The sequence below is a fragment of the Pithys albifrons genome, chromosome 11 (assembly GCF_047495875.1).
Source record: "Pithys albifrons albifrons isolate INPA30051 chromosome 11, PitAlb_v1, whole genome shotgun sequence".
Classification (NCBI taxonomy): Eukaryota; Metazoa; Chordata; class Aves; order Passeriformes; family Thamnophilidae; genus Pithys; species Pithys albifrons.
The window spans coordinates 17,077,928-17,093,833 of record NC_092468.1 but is presented as its reverse complement, the minus strand read 5'-3'; the positions used below and the strand labels follow the sequence as shown (position 1 = coordinate 17,093,833).

Here is a 15,906-nt window from a genome sequence, read left to right as displayed (position 1 = left end):
CGCCGAGCAGCTCCTTTCAGCAGAGGCAAGGGGAATTCCCACCCCTGTTTTTGGGGATACGAGGTGCAGTGGGGGCGTCGCGGGAGGTGCACCCCAAAATAAACTGTGCAAAGGGTCACCGTCGTAAGGTCACTTCGTTATTAAAAGTGGGGCCGTTATTAAATTGAATGGCTGGACGGGGCACTGGAACAGGCTCTCCAGGGAAGTGGCCACAACCCCAATCCTGATAGAGCTCATCGAGTGTTTGGAAAACGCTCCCACCACACGTGGTGTGACTGTTGGGGCTGTCCTGTGCAGGGAGAGGATTTGGACCAGACGATCCTTAGGGGTCCCTTCGAACTTTAGTTATTCTGTGATCCTGTGATGGAGGTTAATGTGCATGCAATGGGATTCCTGGGGTTGCCCTGTGCAGGGCTGGGACTTGGGCTTGACAATGTGAGTCCCTGTCCACTCAGGATATTCTGTGATTCTGTCAGCCGAGCCTCTCAGGCCAGTTGTCCTGGGAAATGCCAAGAAATGGGATGAAAGATCACAGGGTGCCAGAACTGATTTTAAATTTCATAGGAAAATGTCCATACAAACGACAAACCAGAGAGCAGAGCTCTGGCTGTGATGTTGGGAAGCAGGGAGGGAGCTGGAAGGGTTCAGATCCTCTCCAGGGCACAGGTCAGGAGCCAGAAGACTCTTGAGAGGGTATAAAAGCAAGGGTGAAAACAAGTGAATTAGGGGTTATTCCCTCCTGGAGACCTGTAGGCTCATCCATGCCATGCTGTGAATAAAGTGTGCCTCTGTTAAAAATCCTTCAGCCAAGAGCAAAGTGATTCTACCTTTCAGACAGTCAGTCCCTGAAGATCAAATCATGGACCAGCACAATTAGGAGGGGGAGCTTTCAAGGCATGAACATCAGAAACTATTAAGGAAACTGATGGGGCTTAGCCTGTGCCTCAGAGCCACCCACAGCAGCTCCCCAGGGTCCCATTGTGCAGAGAAGGGATGTCAGGCAAGGACAGAGATGCAGGTGTTGGAATGCTGTTGTGACGCTCTGGTCTTCAAAGCAAATTGGATGTAAAAAAACAGGCCCTGCGCAGCAAGGGAACTCAGCCAGGGCTATAACAAGCCATTCAGTAATTTACTTAAGCCACACTTAGCTCTCATCTGCACAGGGAGGGAGAATTACCTCTTTAATCACATCCTAACCAGGTCCTTCCCCACAGTCTGTGTGGCCCTGCAGACTTGCTGAACAGTTGCCTTGGACAAGCTCTGTGTGGCCTCCTTTGTCTCAAGCCTCGTTAAAGCTCAGATCCCAGGCTAAAATAGAAATGGAAACATATGATTGTGAGCTGTTTTCCATTGCAACCTCTTGCTAGAGCCTGTGGGTAAAAATCAGCTGTTAGCCCCATGTAGGTCAGCCAGGAGAGCCTGTCCTGGCACCTCCTGATGGCTGACAGCCAGCCTGGCTGGCCCACGTGCACTTTGGAGGACAGCATCAGCTAAGCTCAGCTTTTGGGGTGGTTTGTTGGTTTTTTTTTAAAGGCAAAATATGTGGCTGTCCAGCTGTCTCATTCCCTTTTAAACAGCTATGGCAACCTCTTGCTCTACCCACGCAGCTTTCAGCACGCAGGGAGATGTTAATCCATTTTATCTTTTAATGTTGGCATTATCTCTTGACTCACCCCATCTCTTCCCCTTGTGATTCTGCAGTGCAGGTCTCTTTTAGGCAGCAGATAATTCACCCTATCCTCTTGCACTGCCTGGGTAAGAACCCATAAATCCAGAGTAATGTCCCCAAGCAGTGGGGTTGTGGCCTCCCAGACTGTGAGACCCCCTGGCCTCACCAAGGGGAGGGCTGGCAGGGAAAGTACTTTTGGGTTTCTTTTATTTTTCCCTATCTGTCATAAATGAAGTGGTTTAAATAAAAAACTCTTGTGAAAGGAGGTACATTAGGACAACAGAGAACCCTACCAATAAGCCACATTATATTCAGAATTCATACACTAGACTAAATTAAGCCACCGGGATTAGGATCTGGTTCTGCTGGGAAAGCAGAGAGCAGACTGCAGGTGTCTTCTCACCTGCAAGAGCAGCTCAGAAACTGCCACACCTGCCAGAGATGTGAAAGCAAAGGTGAAGTTTTTGGTTCAAAGTGGCACCAAGGGATAGTGAGACTTGCAGCACCGTTCTTGCAAATAGATTGTTGACAGGTGCTGTTAGTTTTAATGAAGCCCAAGGATTCTGAGAGGAGATCCCAGGGTTTCTGTCACTCTGAGTTGTGCTTACATGTTCCATTGCTGCTCCTGCCCAGAGCAGTCACAAGAGCTTCACACTTCAGCCATGAGTTCTTCTGTGATGTTCAGAAGTTCAAAAATGAGAGGTCTGTGCTTTCCTACACAGCAAGGTGAACTTGGGAATCCTAAGATTTGGCCAGAAATCACAGATTCCAGCTCAAAATTCCAGAAACTTTCCTACCCCTGTGCTAGAGAAGCCGTTAAACACTTCAAGAGCTCCTCACCACAAAACCCATTTGGTCTCTGGCACCTTCATCTCTGAGGAGCCTGAACAGCATCAGGATTGAGTTCCCTATGCCTTGGTTAAACCAGCATGTCCTATTCTCACCTGGCAGGCCCTTCCTCCTCACACAACCATTTTTATTGCCTTCTTCAGGTCTGCTTTTTCTTACCTTTCCTCCTTGTCTGTCTTTTCTTCTCAGTGGCCTTTAGTCTCTTCTCCTTAGGCAGCACACAATTCCACAGCTTAGGGAGAAGCCAGGAAAGATTCCTAACACAAGATAGATATGTATTAGCATAGTGCACCCCTGGCACTCAGCCCAGACTCAAAATGATCCCTTCATACACTTTCAACCAGTGGTGTGGAACTGAGCACGAATCACAGACATCATGGAAATAAATGCTGCCCACTTTTATTAAGTTCTCTTATTGGTGATACTGGCAGTGGCCTTGTACTTATACATTAAATGCAGCCTTTATTAATGTTCATGTTGTCCAGCTTGGTACAGTGGCTGATTTGGAGGCAAGTGAAGCCATAAGTGAGTGTATTGTTGGCACCTGATTGTTCACTAGCTCTGAGCCTGAATTACAACTGCTGCCTTTATCATGACTTACTGCTTTGTACCAGTTGCACTCAGATTATTAACAGAGGGGTTAATTTGTTCATATTAAAGAATAGCCTGGCTCCTGAGATGTACTAAAAAACCTGATACTTTCCCTCACAACTGACTCTGCTACACAAACATAAAGGCCATAAAGATGGTTAGTGGGCTGGAGCACCTCTCCTGTGAGGAAAGGGTGAGAGAATTGGGATTGCTCAGCCTGGAGAAAGCTCCAGGGTGATCTTATTGAAGGGGTCCTACAAGAAAGCAGGAGAGGGACCTTTAACATGGACATGCAATGACAGGACGAAGGGAATGGCTTCAAACTGAGGGCAGGTTTAGATTAAAGAAAAAATTTTTACTATGAGAGTGGTGAAGCACTGACGCAACTTGCCCAGAGAAGCTGTTGATGCCCCACCCCTGGAAGTGTTGAAGGCCAGGCTGGATGAGGCTCTGAGCAACCTGTGCTAGTGGAAGGTTTCCCTGCCCATGGCAGGGAGCTGGAACTGGATGGTCTTTTAGCCCCTTCCAACCCAAACCACTCCGTGATTCAAACTTCTGCAGCAGCACAGTGAAGGCTGCCTCTGTTCGAGGGGAGGCACACTATTTATTTTGAACCTTCTCCACAATGCTGGTCCTGTTGGCTCCGGCCTCGGGACATGCAGAATCACAGAACTCTCAGGGCTGGGAGATAACGCAGGACAACCCCCTGCCAAGGCAAGGGCACCTGAAGCAGGTGACACAGGAGCTCGTTCAGGCGGGTTTGGAATGTCCCCAGCAGCAGCCGCCCTGGGTGCAGCACCGAGTGCCGGGCACTCCCCGAACTCAAGGCTGGAGCTCCGCCGAGCCGGAGCACAAGCGCCAGCCGCGCTCCAGCGCCTCGGGGGACGTTCGGCCGCCGCCAGGCGGGCAGTGACCAGGCCGGTCGCAGCTTCTCGCCCGGCCGAGGCCTCCCGGGCGCGGGAACCGACCACCCGCTCCCCGGCCCGGCCCGGCCCGTCCTACGGCGGCGGCACCGCCAGGCCCGGCCACGGCGTCCCAGCGACCGCTGCGCACCCACCCTCAATGAGGGAGCGCTGCCTGATTGGCCAGCCGCGCTGTCACTCAGCGCCTCAAGGCGGGGCGAGAGGGGACGGCCGCGGGTGATTGGCCGTGGCGGCGGCGGCGGCCGCTGGGGTTGGCTGCGCCGGGCAGTGGCGGGTGCGCGGCAGGGAGGGGCGAGGGGTCCTGGGGCGCCGCTGTCAGCGCCGCTCCCGCCAGGCTCGGCCCAGCCCCGTCCGCCCGCCCGCGGCGCGGCAGGACCATGTCGGCCACGGACGAGCGGGCCAAGGAGATCCTCCGCGGCTTCAAGCTGTATCCTCCGGGCGGGGGGCCGTGAGGAGGGGCGGGGGGCGCGGGGACCGCTGTCCCGCTGTGGCGAGGGCCCCGGGACGGGAGGGGCAGTTGCCATGGAAACGCGGTTTTCAATGGTGTCGGCACTCGGCGGCGGCGGGTGGGGGGTCCCGCGGGGCTGAGACCGCCCCTGGGCCGGCTGGTGAGCGGGGACGGAGCCTCCGAGGGACCGGGCCGGGGTCCCGTCCCTGCCCTGGGAAGCGGCGGGGTGGGGGGTCCCAGCGGCGGCGCCCACCGGCCATGAGAGGGACTGGGCCGGGGGCGGCGGCCCCGAGCAGCGGGAGCCCCCCGCCTGCAGGCAGAACAGCTTTACTGCCGGCAGGTGAAGTAGCTCTTCGCCAGGAGGATCTGATCCCTGCCCTCTTAAGCACCTCTGCCGGCAAAGGAAATACCTGGTCGTCAGGTCCAGGAGCACCTGAACACCTTGTTCCTTGTCATACCGCGAGGTACTGGCACATGTGTTGGTCGTGCAGTGTCTTTTATTGCTAACGCTGACATATTCTAGGTGTTGATGCCTTTCTGTGCAGCTCGTTATAAAACTTTTCATGTTGCAGCTTTCAAAAAGCGTTTTCATTTCATGTCTGTGTTATCTGGATACAAATTTAATGCTGATGAAGTGAGGCAGATCTGAGCTTGGAAGAGGAGCTTTCAACCCAGGATTTCAGTGCAGTAGAGAAAGGCTGAATCTAAAGGCCTGTGTTCAAACTCAGATGGGAGAAATACAGTTGCTTTATTTTACATGTGGTTTATTTTACTGTGGTAAATTCTTCTCAGCTTAGAATGCAAATGTAAGCTAGCCTGCTTGACCTTTAGACACAAGAAAATTGTTGTGAGTTGGTTGGTTTGTATTTTCTTTTTTACAGTGAAAAGGACAGAAATGAAGGGAATATCCTCTTGGTCTAAACCTATTATTTCTAAACAGGGTGCTGGGGCTTTTTTGTTCCGTGAGATGTTCATAATCTCTATGCCAGCTGTAGCAGAATCTGATATTCTAGGTTGGATTTAGGCAGATAGCTGTTATCAAACTATAAGCAGATGCTTTTCTTGTCTTTTTATAGAATCACTGCAGTCTCTCCCAGATGTTACTGCTGCATCTGATTCCTCTGCTTCTGCACTGGCATTATTGACAGTTCTTTGTATTTATGAAGATGTAGTGTTTTAGCTGTCAAAACAGAAATTAAAAACCTTTTGTGCTGGCAATTAGAAGAAGAATAAGCTTCTGACAAGACCAGACTAAGCTGTTGGTGGAAGTGGGAGTGCCTGGAAAGTTAAGCCTAGGGAGCAAACTTTCAAGTGTGTTTTGCATGTGTTTGTACATAGTCTTTGCTGGATAGCAGAATTTACATCAAGGCCTTTGTGTCCAATTTTGGATTAAATAACCATTTTTGTTGTTTGTTGGCTTAAGCAGAAAATGCTTTTTGGTCTTTGAGAGGAAGGATTTTAGACAGCACCTTCTGTGATCTCAAGCAGTGGTAGCATGGACAAGAAGCTTTATCAGAAATACTCTGCAGGCTGTCTTGAAGTGTATCAAGTTAGTCTTCTTTGCTTGTCCTTGAAAAAAAATCATTTAACTCCTGACAGGACAGTTTTAGGCAAAACCCTGACTGTGTTTCTCCAAAACATGCTGGAGTACTTTGATAGTTGCCATAGAGCCATGTGGTACACAGCCTGACAAATGGGAAAGTTTGGAGAAATGTTTCATAGCTGGAACTTTTAGCAAGTTGAATCAGTTGAAAAACATCAGTGTGTGCCTTTAGTAATGCAGAAGAGTGTCTGGGAAGGCATTCCTGAGACAGCCTGGAGACAACACTCCATCCCCACAGGAAACTGCTCCTGCCCAGCTGTGGCCACGCTCCCTGTAACCAGACTCAGCTCAGACATCCCTTCCCTGTCTGAGAGCAGCCATGTGTGTGTTCCAGAGACCAGGGCATTTCAGAGGTGCTTTACCTTCCACCCACCCCACTGCTGTGTGTGCTCATTTAATTGATAGAAACAAAGAGAGAAACATATTCTGAAAATCTCTTAAGTTTGTACTTTGAGTACTTGAAAACTTTTTCCTCTGCTCCCAGGAGCGTGGTAGTTCAACTCCACCAACTTCAGCACAGCCTGGAAGCTTGGCACTTCCAACTGCACTTCCTTTTAGCACAAGAACCAAGCACAGCGTTGCCCTCAGGGGCTGTGTGTGTTGGATTCCTTGTGTGGCAAGATCAGCTGCTGGGGCAGAAGCATCCTTGAGGGAAGCAGCTTCTGCTGACTTTAACACAGGAACAGGCGCTCTGGCTGGAAGTCCAGTTCACATTGAGTAATCCGAGTTCCCTCAAACAATTCTGTTTACTTATGGTTCCTCAGAAGAGGTTAATTACAAGCTTTTCAACTGATTGGGACATGCTGCTGTGGAAATGAAATCATAGCCCAAATCCACCCTCTAATTTCAGTGCAAAGATAGGCTTTCTTTCCTCTGTGACACCAGTGCAGAAACATGCTGTGGCTAATGTCCCAAAATCCAAGCCAGAAACGACTGCCTCCTCTTCTAATGGATTTTGCTCTTTTAAAATATTAAAACCAAAGGAAAAATATTTGTTGCTTGCCTGCAAATGAGGATATTGTACTTAATTACACTTTTCCTAAGAATTTTAGTGGCTCCAGTTAATATTGAACACCAACAGTCCAGTAGGAATGGTGCAGGAAAATGCTGAAAGCAGACAGGAAACACAGCTTGTCTTTTCTTCTTCAGAGACACTATTGGTTAATGGAGCCTGTAAGTTTGTTCATCAGCTGCCTGTTCTGAAGGACCTCACCTGGACAGCAGTTGCTACACCCAACAGAATAGCTACAGGTGGTTTAGCACTCTGAAAATGCAGTTGTAGTTTGGCTGTAAGCACCATCAGTTCACTTGGTAACTGAAGTTCCATCCCTGTGAAGTATTAGCCAAGTCTTATTTCTGCAAGTATTTGTGCACATCTGGTCGTGTGATCTCAAATGCATGAAATTAGATTATGCCTTTTTTCTCCAGAAGATGGGACAGTTACTCTGCCAAGATACAGAACAGCATTTCACTTGACCCTCACTTACCCTTTCAACACATTCTTCAAATCTCAGGCTGTCATTTTGTCTTTAGTGTGTACTATTAAATGTATGTATTTAGCATCTTTTATCATAAGAAAGTAACACCAATGATATCCTTCCCTAACAGGGAACCCAGCTCAGGGCTGTTGGTTTTTTATGGCTTCCCCCCAGCAACTCCCTTGACAGTTTGTGGGTTGCCTGTGTACCTTTGTTCTGAGATGAACTAGCACAGAATTTTTTTCTATGCACTTAGATTCACTGGAATGAGGACACTGTAGGCAGTTGTCCTGTTTAATTTGTTTGCCAGCACTTGGAAAGCATCCATGCTGTAGATTAGAAATACCCAGTCATGGTTTGCTGCAACATATTCTCATCCAGCTCTCAGGGACCACATTTCATCTTCTTCATGCACTTTTTTCTGTGGTATTTCAGCCAGAACAGTGAAGAGGAGAAAACCCAAAGGGCTCAGTTGTTTTCTCCCAGCATGGTTATAGTGCCATGTCTTGCTTCTCAACATACGAGTAAGCACATCCACTTCCTATTTTAAATCTTACAAGTCAAACAATATATCACCTATTTTATTTGCTTCTGTACAGAGGAGTCTCATCAGAATTGTATTTCTGTGCTGTTACTTGCCCTGTAAATATTTATTAGTTTAAGATAAGCTTTTCCATGAAGTTCCATTTAAGGCTGTGCAGCATCTTGCTGTCCTTCAGAAGTGTCCTGAAACAAGTCACTATGGTGAACATGAACATGAAAAGACAATATTAACTGTAGGTCAGAACAATTACAGGGTTATGGAACTGGTGCTTGTGGTCAGTATAAACATACACTTGTAGCTCAGGCACTCCAACATTTGTAGGCAAAACTCCACATGTCAAAGACTGGCCTACTTTCTGCAGTCCTCAAAGTTCCCTGTGCAGCACAGTCGTAGCTCACAGAGTTTCTTCATGTCTATTTCTCACCATTTTTTTCTGTCTAGGAAATCTTTTTACCAGAGCATTACCCTCTTAGAAAGATGGATAGAGCTATAGTGAAAATACAGTTATACCAGAAACCATTAAAATTGTTTTTGAGCTTTGTATTACTCTGCAGAGACTTCCAGTGTCTACCTGGTCTGCTGGACACACAGGAACTGTAATCAATGACAGTCTTGTCCATCAGTTTCTAGAACAGTCACTGAAGTTTTGAAATAGTTTGGTGCAGCATTCTGAAGTTGAGAAATCTTAAGTGGAAGCCACATCAAATTGAGTTTCCAATTTTATTGGTAGGCTGGTAGATCTTTAGCTTTTTATTCACTTGAAATTGTTATCTGTTGCAGTGTTCACAGAACTAACAAGGTAGCAGCTTTAGTTGGCTTAAAATTCCCCTTTGTTTTGAGGTTTCCGCCATGCACTTCCTCAGATCTCACTCTGTTTAGACTTCCTGCAGTGTAGTAGAAAGATGAACAACCACATTCATGGGTTACAAGGAGGCAGTGGCCAGCTAAAAGAAGGAAGAAGACTGCCTGGAAGGTAGGCCATGTATTCTGTAGAGAGCCAAAGCAGAACTTGGATGTGGCTTGTGCCAATGCAGTTTTAAAACAGTCTGGAAAACACAGGTTTGTGCTTCACCATTCACATTTCTGTTTTTCAGAGCCATCTTACTTTCTATGAAACTCAGAATTCTTTACAAACTTTACAAACCTGTTCACATTCCCAGTTAGTCTGATGCAGAACAAGTTCCCATCCTGACAGCATTGAGAGGTGTTTGTTTAGAGGCCAGAGTTTGACACAGAAGCTTTAGCCAGGTTGGAAGTGTGTGTCACTGTGGTCAAGGTACCTTTACCATATCAGAATTGTTTCCAGCATTGTCAGAAGTTCTGCAGTGTGCAATGATCTGTAGTTCTGGCATGTTAAACACAGACTCTTAATGTTTCTTATGCCTGAGTCATGAGACACACCTGCAGACAAAACAGGAGCAATTTCACAAGGTTTGGTTTTGCCTGGCTGGTTCCTCAGTGAACACCAAAAACTTCATGTCCTTCCCTTGTTAGCTCTTGTTTGAGAAAGTATAAATATTTAACTACTCTTAGCTTGTGATTTGCATTAACTTGATATCTGACTGATCCACAGTCAGTTGGTAAATGTCAGATATAACACAACCCACGTGTAGTGCTGGAACTGGGGCTCTGTGCCCTGGGCAGTGGAAGGGGCATCCAGAGCTCCACCATCACAGCACACAAAGGAGTTGCCAGGTGCTACAGAGAACACATCTAACATCAAATTAAAAGTGTAAGTTGACACTGGAGTTTAGATTTTTCTTTTTAATCAACAATATTGCTTTAGCACTTTATAGTTGGAATTTTATTTTTGAGATTCATTCTTTCATCTCTCCAAAGCCTTTCCATCCGGCATCTCACTGGAATTATGGGCTCAGTATTTTTAATTGCTTGCTTGGTGCCAGCCTAATGAAGTACTTAAAATAATGTGGTTGTCATTAGCAAAATTATTTTCCCTTATTTCCTTTATATCATATTAAGATATCAGTTACTCTTTGCATCCTTGAACGTCATTGTGCCTTATGCTTCAGCTGTTGTTACAGTATTTGAATTTCCACAGAGCAGAAGACAGTAATTTAATCCATCAAGTGGGAATGGATAGAGCTTCTTACACACCCCTCACACCCCCTTCATCTTCACAGCTCACACACAGGAAAAAAGCCAAGTTACACAGATGTAGACAAGCAGGGGAGGTATCCAAAAATCCTCAAATGAAACAGATACTGTTCATAGTTGGGTTTTTTATACAGACATTGATGTGTCTCCTGTGTGTCTGAAAAAAAAGTTTTCTGTTAGCTAAAGCAGCCTTAGTATGGCAGCAGGTTTGACTTGTTCTTACACATTTATCTCTGCATTTAAGTTGATCCAGAAAGAATGTTGAGTCAGAATTTTAAGTGAATTTTTAAGATAGGCTGCTGTACTCTGGCTTCTACCTTTGAATTTCACAATTTATGTAAGATAAGTCTCTTCTATTTGTCTGTCTCTAAGTTGAGAAATTAAAGCAGCTTCAAATTTGAGCTCAGAACCTCCATTAAAGATAAACCTATGCTTTGTTTACATCTGGTAGTGAAAGTTTGTACAGAAGCAGGAGGTGTGCTGGGTTCCCAGGCACAGGCAACAAGCAGAAAACAGCTTGGTCTGTTAAGGTTCACTTGGCAACACTGAATTTTGTCTTTTGGTTTTTTGCATATTAGTAAGACAGAGTTTTTAAAATTTAGTTATTTAAGCACATGAAGTGTGTCTTTTCCACATCTGTTCCTCTCACATCCTAAGGACACATCATACGTTTATTCCTGATGCACAATAAACTACAGTAGCAAGCACTGAATAGTAAAAACCATTCTCAGGTGTTGCCTTTTTATCCTGACACTGCATCAGGAGCACCACAGAAACAAGAGGTTTGTCATCTGTGGAGCGTCACTCCCAGAGCAGTTTGAGGGAATATCCCCATACACTTGTTGGGCATTCCTGTGGGATTTCCAAAGCCATTTAGTCTCATATCCAAGTAGACTCAGTAGGACTGTTGGAAGGCTCTGTCCAGAAGACCCCTGACAGCAGTGAAGGTTCTCATAGGAACCAGGTCTCAACTGCATATTGCTAAATCCTAGTTGACAGCCAGGATTTTCAGTTGTGATTATCAACCTGAGATTCCATTGTCACATTTCTCCTGAACAGTTTTTACTGTGACAGAAGTGTTCTGTATAGAAGAGACTTAGGGGAACAGTATCAGATTAGTTCAGCCTTGAGTGAGCCTTTCAACTGATTATGTTCATGATGGAATATGAGGCAACATTCTTCTGGGAGAATGGTGGGCTTAGATAAAAAGAGAAAGGGAAATATTTTTTTATTTTCTGTCAGTCTGTGGAATAGCAGTGCAGAAAAGCAGAGTTATTTAATTTATCCACTTGTGTGTTGAAAGGAGTGCATAACTAACTAGGAGCAGTAATCTTCCATTAGAGAGATTGAGAGTGCAGGGCATTATTGTTAGTAATTTTATAGAGGAGTATTTATATGGGTCAGTCTGTCTGTTACCCTGTACATAACCCTCATCTGCAGGGAGTCAGGAGCTCATTTGGTCCTTGGGACAGCTGATTATATCCATCTTTTCCTGTTTATCAATAAAATGGGGAGGGTCATTCACTTCCCTCACCAGACTGTACACCCCACCTAAGCAGATTGCCTGCATGCCTCTTTCTTCCTCTCTTGAGATGACTAGAACTAAGCCTTTTCAAAAGGAAGTTTACATGTGCCTGGAACCAAGAAATCATCTGATGTTTTAAGGGTCAGAATCTGCTGATCAGGGTCAGCTTGCTGAGCAAGCAGAGAGTTAATATCAAGTCACTTTGGTTTTGAAAGTCAAAGGAAATTCTATTTTGGGAGGCAGTGGAAGGGAAAAACTGGGTATTTGCATTGCTTTAAATAAAAATTCTGTGTATGGGAAAATGCTTTTAAGAAAAACCCTCTCTAAGGGAAATCCCATTTTCATTCAGTGTTGGCAAACTCTGCTTAAAGGGAGTTCTGCAACACCCTCAGCTGCTCTTGAGGGAAGAGTTTTGCTGAGAGAGAGGTTTCTAGAACAACCATTGCCCCCATTAATGTACCTGAGTGTGGTGGGATAGACCAACCCATCTGGAAATTGGACACCAAGAAATACCTACAAGCCTTTAACACAGCGGGATCTTCTGAAGGTACTTCAGATATTTGACTTCCAGTTTAAGTCTTTAAGGTCGACTCTTCAGTGCATTGGAATACTTGCCTGCCAGTCACAGTCCAACATAAGACTTCACTGTTTCTCTAGGAAAGTTACTTCTTTTCCCAGAAGCTGAAATAAAGAGGTGAAAAGTCCTTCTGTTTGTTATTTTACTGAACCTTATAAGCCTTTGTGACATTTAAAGAAGCTCAGTCCAGGAAGTGGTATGTTGCTTCTGGGCAAAAAGGACATCTGAGAAAGAACTGCCAGTACATTATTGATGCAGCTTCTGTCCCAGCAGCTGTGCAGGGCACAGGTTACCATCCCCACTTACCTCTTTCTCAGGTTTACTGGCTGAGCTGGTGTGACAAGTTAGCCCAGTCACCAGGCAAAGTCACAAGCAGGGTTTGGGACCACACAGCAAGGGCCATTAGAGACTGTTCTCCAGCAGCTCTTGATGGAACCAGACATAGGAAATCATTGGCTAAAAGGCCCAGGCAGCCTTGGAGAGCCCATGAATGTTATTTTTTTAAATACTCTTCCTGAAAGAGAGAAAAGCCAGTAAGTTTCTCAGTCTGATTTGGGCTGTTCATTTATGGCACCCTCATTAATCCACAAGGAATCATTATAGTTACACTGTTGCCATAAAAATGTGGCATTTACAACTCCAGAAAGGAATTTTTTATGCACTTCCCCATATAATTCCTTCAAAGGAAACTGCATTATACTACTATCACACTGACCTTAAGCTTGAGTTTCATAGAAAAGAAACTCGTTCCCTCGTTCTTGAGCCTCTTTGATTCTGCCACTAGAATAATTTCCTTGAATTTTAAACAAAAAACCCCCCCAAACCTATAGATGTGTTTTAAAGTTACCTGAACCAAAGTGCTACTTAAAAGCAAAGGTTGCCCAAGAACAGTTCTAACCTTACCTCTTCAAAGTCTGTTTCTCAGAGGACAAGCAGAGCTCCCTCACCACTGGCAATCCTTCCAGGACCACCTTCTCCCCATCCATGCAAATCAGAGGTGAGGCTTTGGCCAGGCAGCTGTGGCACAGACTCTGCTCCTGTGAGACCTCCAGCCACACTGCCCTGGGTGAGGTCCTCTCTCACTTGGATGCAGCCCTGCCAGTGGCCAGTTGAAAATCTCTCACAGTTCATGGTGGTCTCTTGCATTTGTTTGCACTCATAACACAGTAATTCCTTCTTTTCCTGCTTAGTAACGTTGCCTGCACAAGTCCTAATGTTGCCAGTTCTGATGTAGTAAATGCAGTGACTGAGGCAGTGGAATGTTTGGGAAGGTGCACATTCAAATTTTAAAAAATGCAATGTTTTAATGTAGGTGCAGCTGTAAAGGGTGCAGATCATGCTGATTGTGGGATTTTTGAGCTTTTTGTGTATTGCTTCTCCACATCAGGATTTACCTTAATGTAGATGCTTATAAAGTTTACACTTTGAAACACCCAAATGATATTTTATAAACATAGTATTTCTATCAGCTGTGTGTAAATCTAGCCTTTCAATAACTAAATTTTTATTATTTTCTTCTTATTAATACCTATATTGAAATAATCAACTTGTGGACTACAGCTAGTTGCATTTATACATGCTGTTCTTTTTCCCAGCAGAAATAAGATATTCCATTGCTTCAGCTGAAAAATACATTAATAGTTTTGATTGGAATTATAAACATCTGATTTAATGTGCTCTGAAAATTTAACAGCTACAAACTTGTTAAAATAATAAAATTTAAAACAGTATAAACATGACTACAGATTTTATTGACAGCAAAAGCTGTAAGAGGTGCTTGGAAGCAGAGCAGAGGAATAGAGGTCATTGTTTTTTTGTCATTGTAGTAGAGGTTTCATTACTGTGTCCCCACAATAATGTTTTTCATCTGAATCCAGAGAGATGCTGGTTTGGGCACAGATCCTCTGTCTTTGAGAGGTCATAGTGATCACAGTCACATGCTCAGAGTTTCACATCAGTGTATTTTGCATTTGTAAATCTGTAAAGGTTGATTAAAGTACAGCATTCAGAATAAAATAGCAGTATTTTACATATTCTCAACTAGGTTGGAACTGAATTGTCTCCTTCTACTTCCCTTGTTTTGCTGTAGTGCTTTTCCAAAAAACTCACTCTTTTTTCATAAAGTTGAACACTGTGAAGTTTGGATGGTTAAATTGTCAAATCCCTAATCCACACTGCAAATTGAAGCAGTTCTCATATTCTGGTAGGTTCCTAAAAAAGCACAGTAATTCTGATACAGAGTCCTTGTTTTGAGAGTTCTGCCTCAATCTGCATAAATCCCCCTTGATTCTCCTCTCTGCCTCTGCTTTCAGCAGCCTCTGGTCCATTTGCAAGATTATTTTCCTCATGCAACTGCCAATCATTCCCTCCTGACAGTATTTTCATTTTGTTTTGATTATCCACTTGGTCTGTATGCTCTAAGTTTTCCTCCCCTCCTTAGAAGAGACAAGGCTATGAGCTTGTTTTCCTTGAATAATCTTAGTCCTGTCAGTTTTAAATGGAAACCAAGAATGGTTTGATCTGTATTGCAGCACATGGTCCTGCCTGCATAGGACTCCAGACACAGAACTGCTTTAGTGTCTCAGATCTATAACTTTTTTTCCTCTTATCCCTTTGATAACCACTTCTGATTCTCACTGTAGTGTTGTCCCCTGAGTGTAGAGGACCAGTGATACCAGCCTAAGTATTCACACCCTTACTGGCTCCCTCAGCTTGGCACTGAGTGGATTCATAATCATTTTTTGGCCAGTTTGTGCCTGGAAAAATAACTGGCATTGAGGGTACTCTTTTAGTTTGTCAAGGAGCCCCTGGCTATAAGGGTTGTAGAGTTTGCAAAGATAAAACATGCCCACTTCTCATGCACACACAGCCCAAGTTAAAAAAAACAGCGAACAAAACTAAAGTATTTGTAGCTCCAGGGAAATTCAGGCCAGTACTATCCACAAGGACCATTTAAGTTAATGCCAGGAAAACAGTGGCTTGTTCCTCTGCTGTGCCATGTCAGCAAATAGGAGATTGGCATTTGTCATTGTGGACTTTATGAAAGTGCTTGTCAAAGCTGTTTCTGTCGCTGATTTGAATTTTTATTTTGTTTATTAGACGTAGAGTGTGAGTGCCAGGGCTAAATGCTGTTTTATGTGAAATCTCAATGAGATTAAATACCCTTCGATTCTCTAATTAATTTCAAGGATACTGAGCTGCTTTCCCAGAGAACTTGTGGTGATTTCTAGATGTGTCCCACGTTATAGAACAACTGAGTAGAAACAGCAAGGGGTGTGCTCTGTGTGAGAGATTGTGGGGCAGTTAGAGGTGCAGATGTTCAAACAAGGCATCAAGTGCTTTGAGTGAACCACCTTTAGTAGAACCGTGGTTTCTGCCCTCCCAACTCCAGTGCCACATTCCAGGTGTGCTGGGCATAGCTGTGAGACTGCACAGAGCAGCAGGTCTGTGTTCAGTCAGTGTTTCCTCTGCTGTGATGGTTCATTTTCACTCCTGTCATAAACACAAATCCTTACAGACTCATTAACAGACACACTGCAGCAGTAGCACTTGTTCCCAAGGCTGCAACTGGCATTTGCTTTCAA

The 15,906-nt window shown here is 44.9% G+C and overlaps 1 protein-coding gene and 1 long non-coding RNA gene across 3 annotated transcripts in view; one reads left to right on the top strand and one right to left on the bottom strand.

The window, feature by feature from the left end:
* Positions 1-1,148: 1,148 nt before the first annotated feature.
* On the bottom strand, positions 1,149-4,117 carry LOC139676805 (uncharacterized). The gene is made up of 3 exons (XR_011698736.1): positions 3,834-4,117; positions 2,678-2,775; positions 1,149-1,308 (listed from the first exon to the last, which is right to left on the bottom strand). It is a non-coding gene; the product is annotated as an uncharacterized lncRNA (long non-coding RNA).
* Positions 4,118-4,292: 175 nt separating this feature from the next.
* Positions 4,293-15,906, top strand: part of PDE6D (phosphodiesterase 6D) — a 34,541-nt gene continuing 22,927 nt past the window's right edge. Inside the window, exon 1 of one of the 2 annotated variants that reach the window (XM_071566708.1) lies at positions 4,293-4,459. In XM_071566708.1, coding sequence (XP_071422809.1) covers positions 4,410-4,459 — 50 coding nt within the window. In that variant the 5' untranslated portion in view covers positions 4,293-4,409. The remainder of the gene's footprint in view (positions 4,460-15,906) is intronic. The other variant, XM_071566707.1, reaches the window with a different exon arrangement.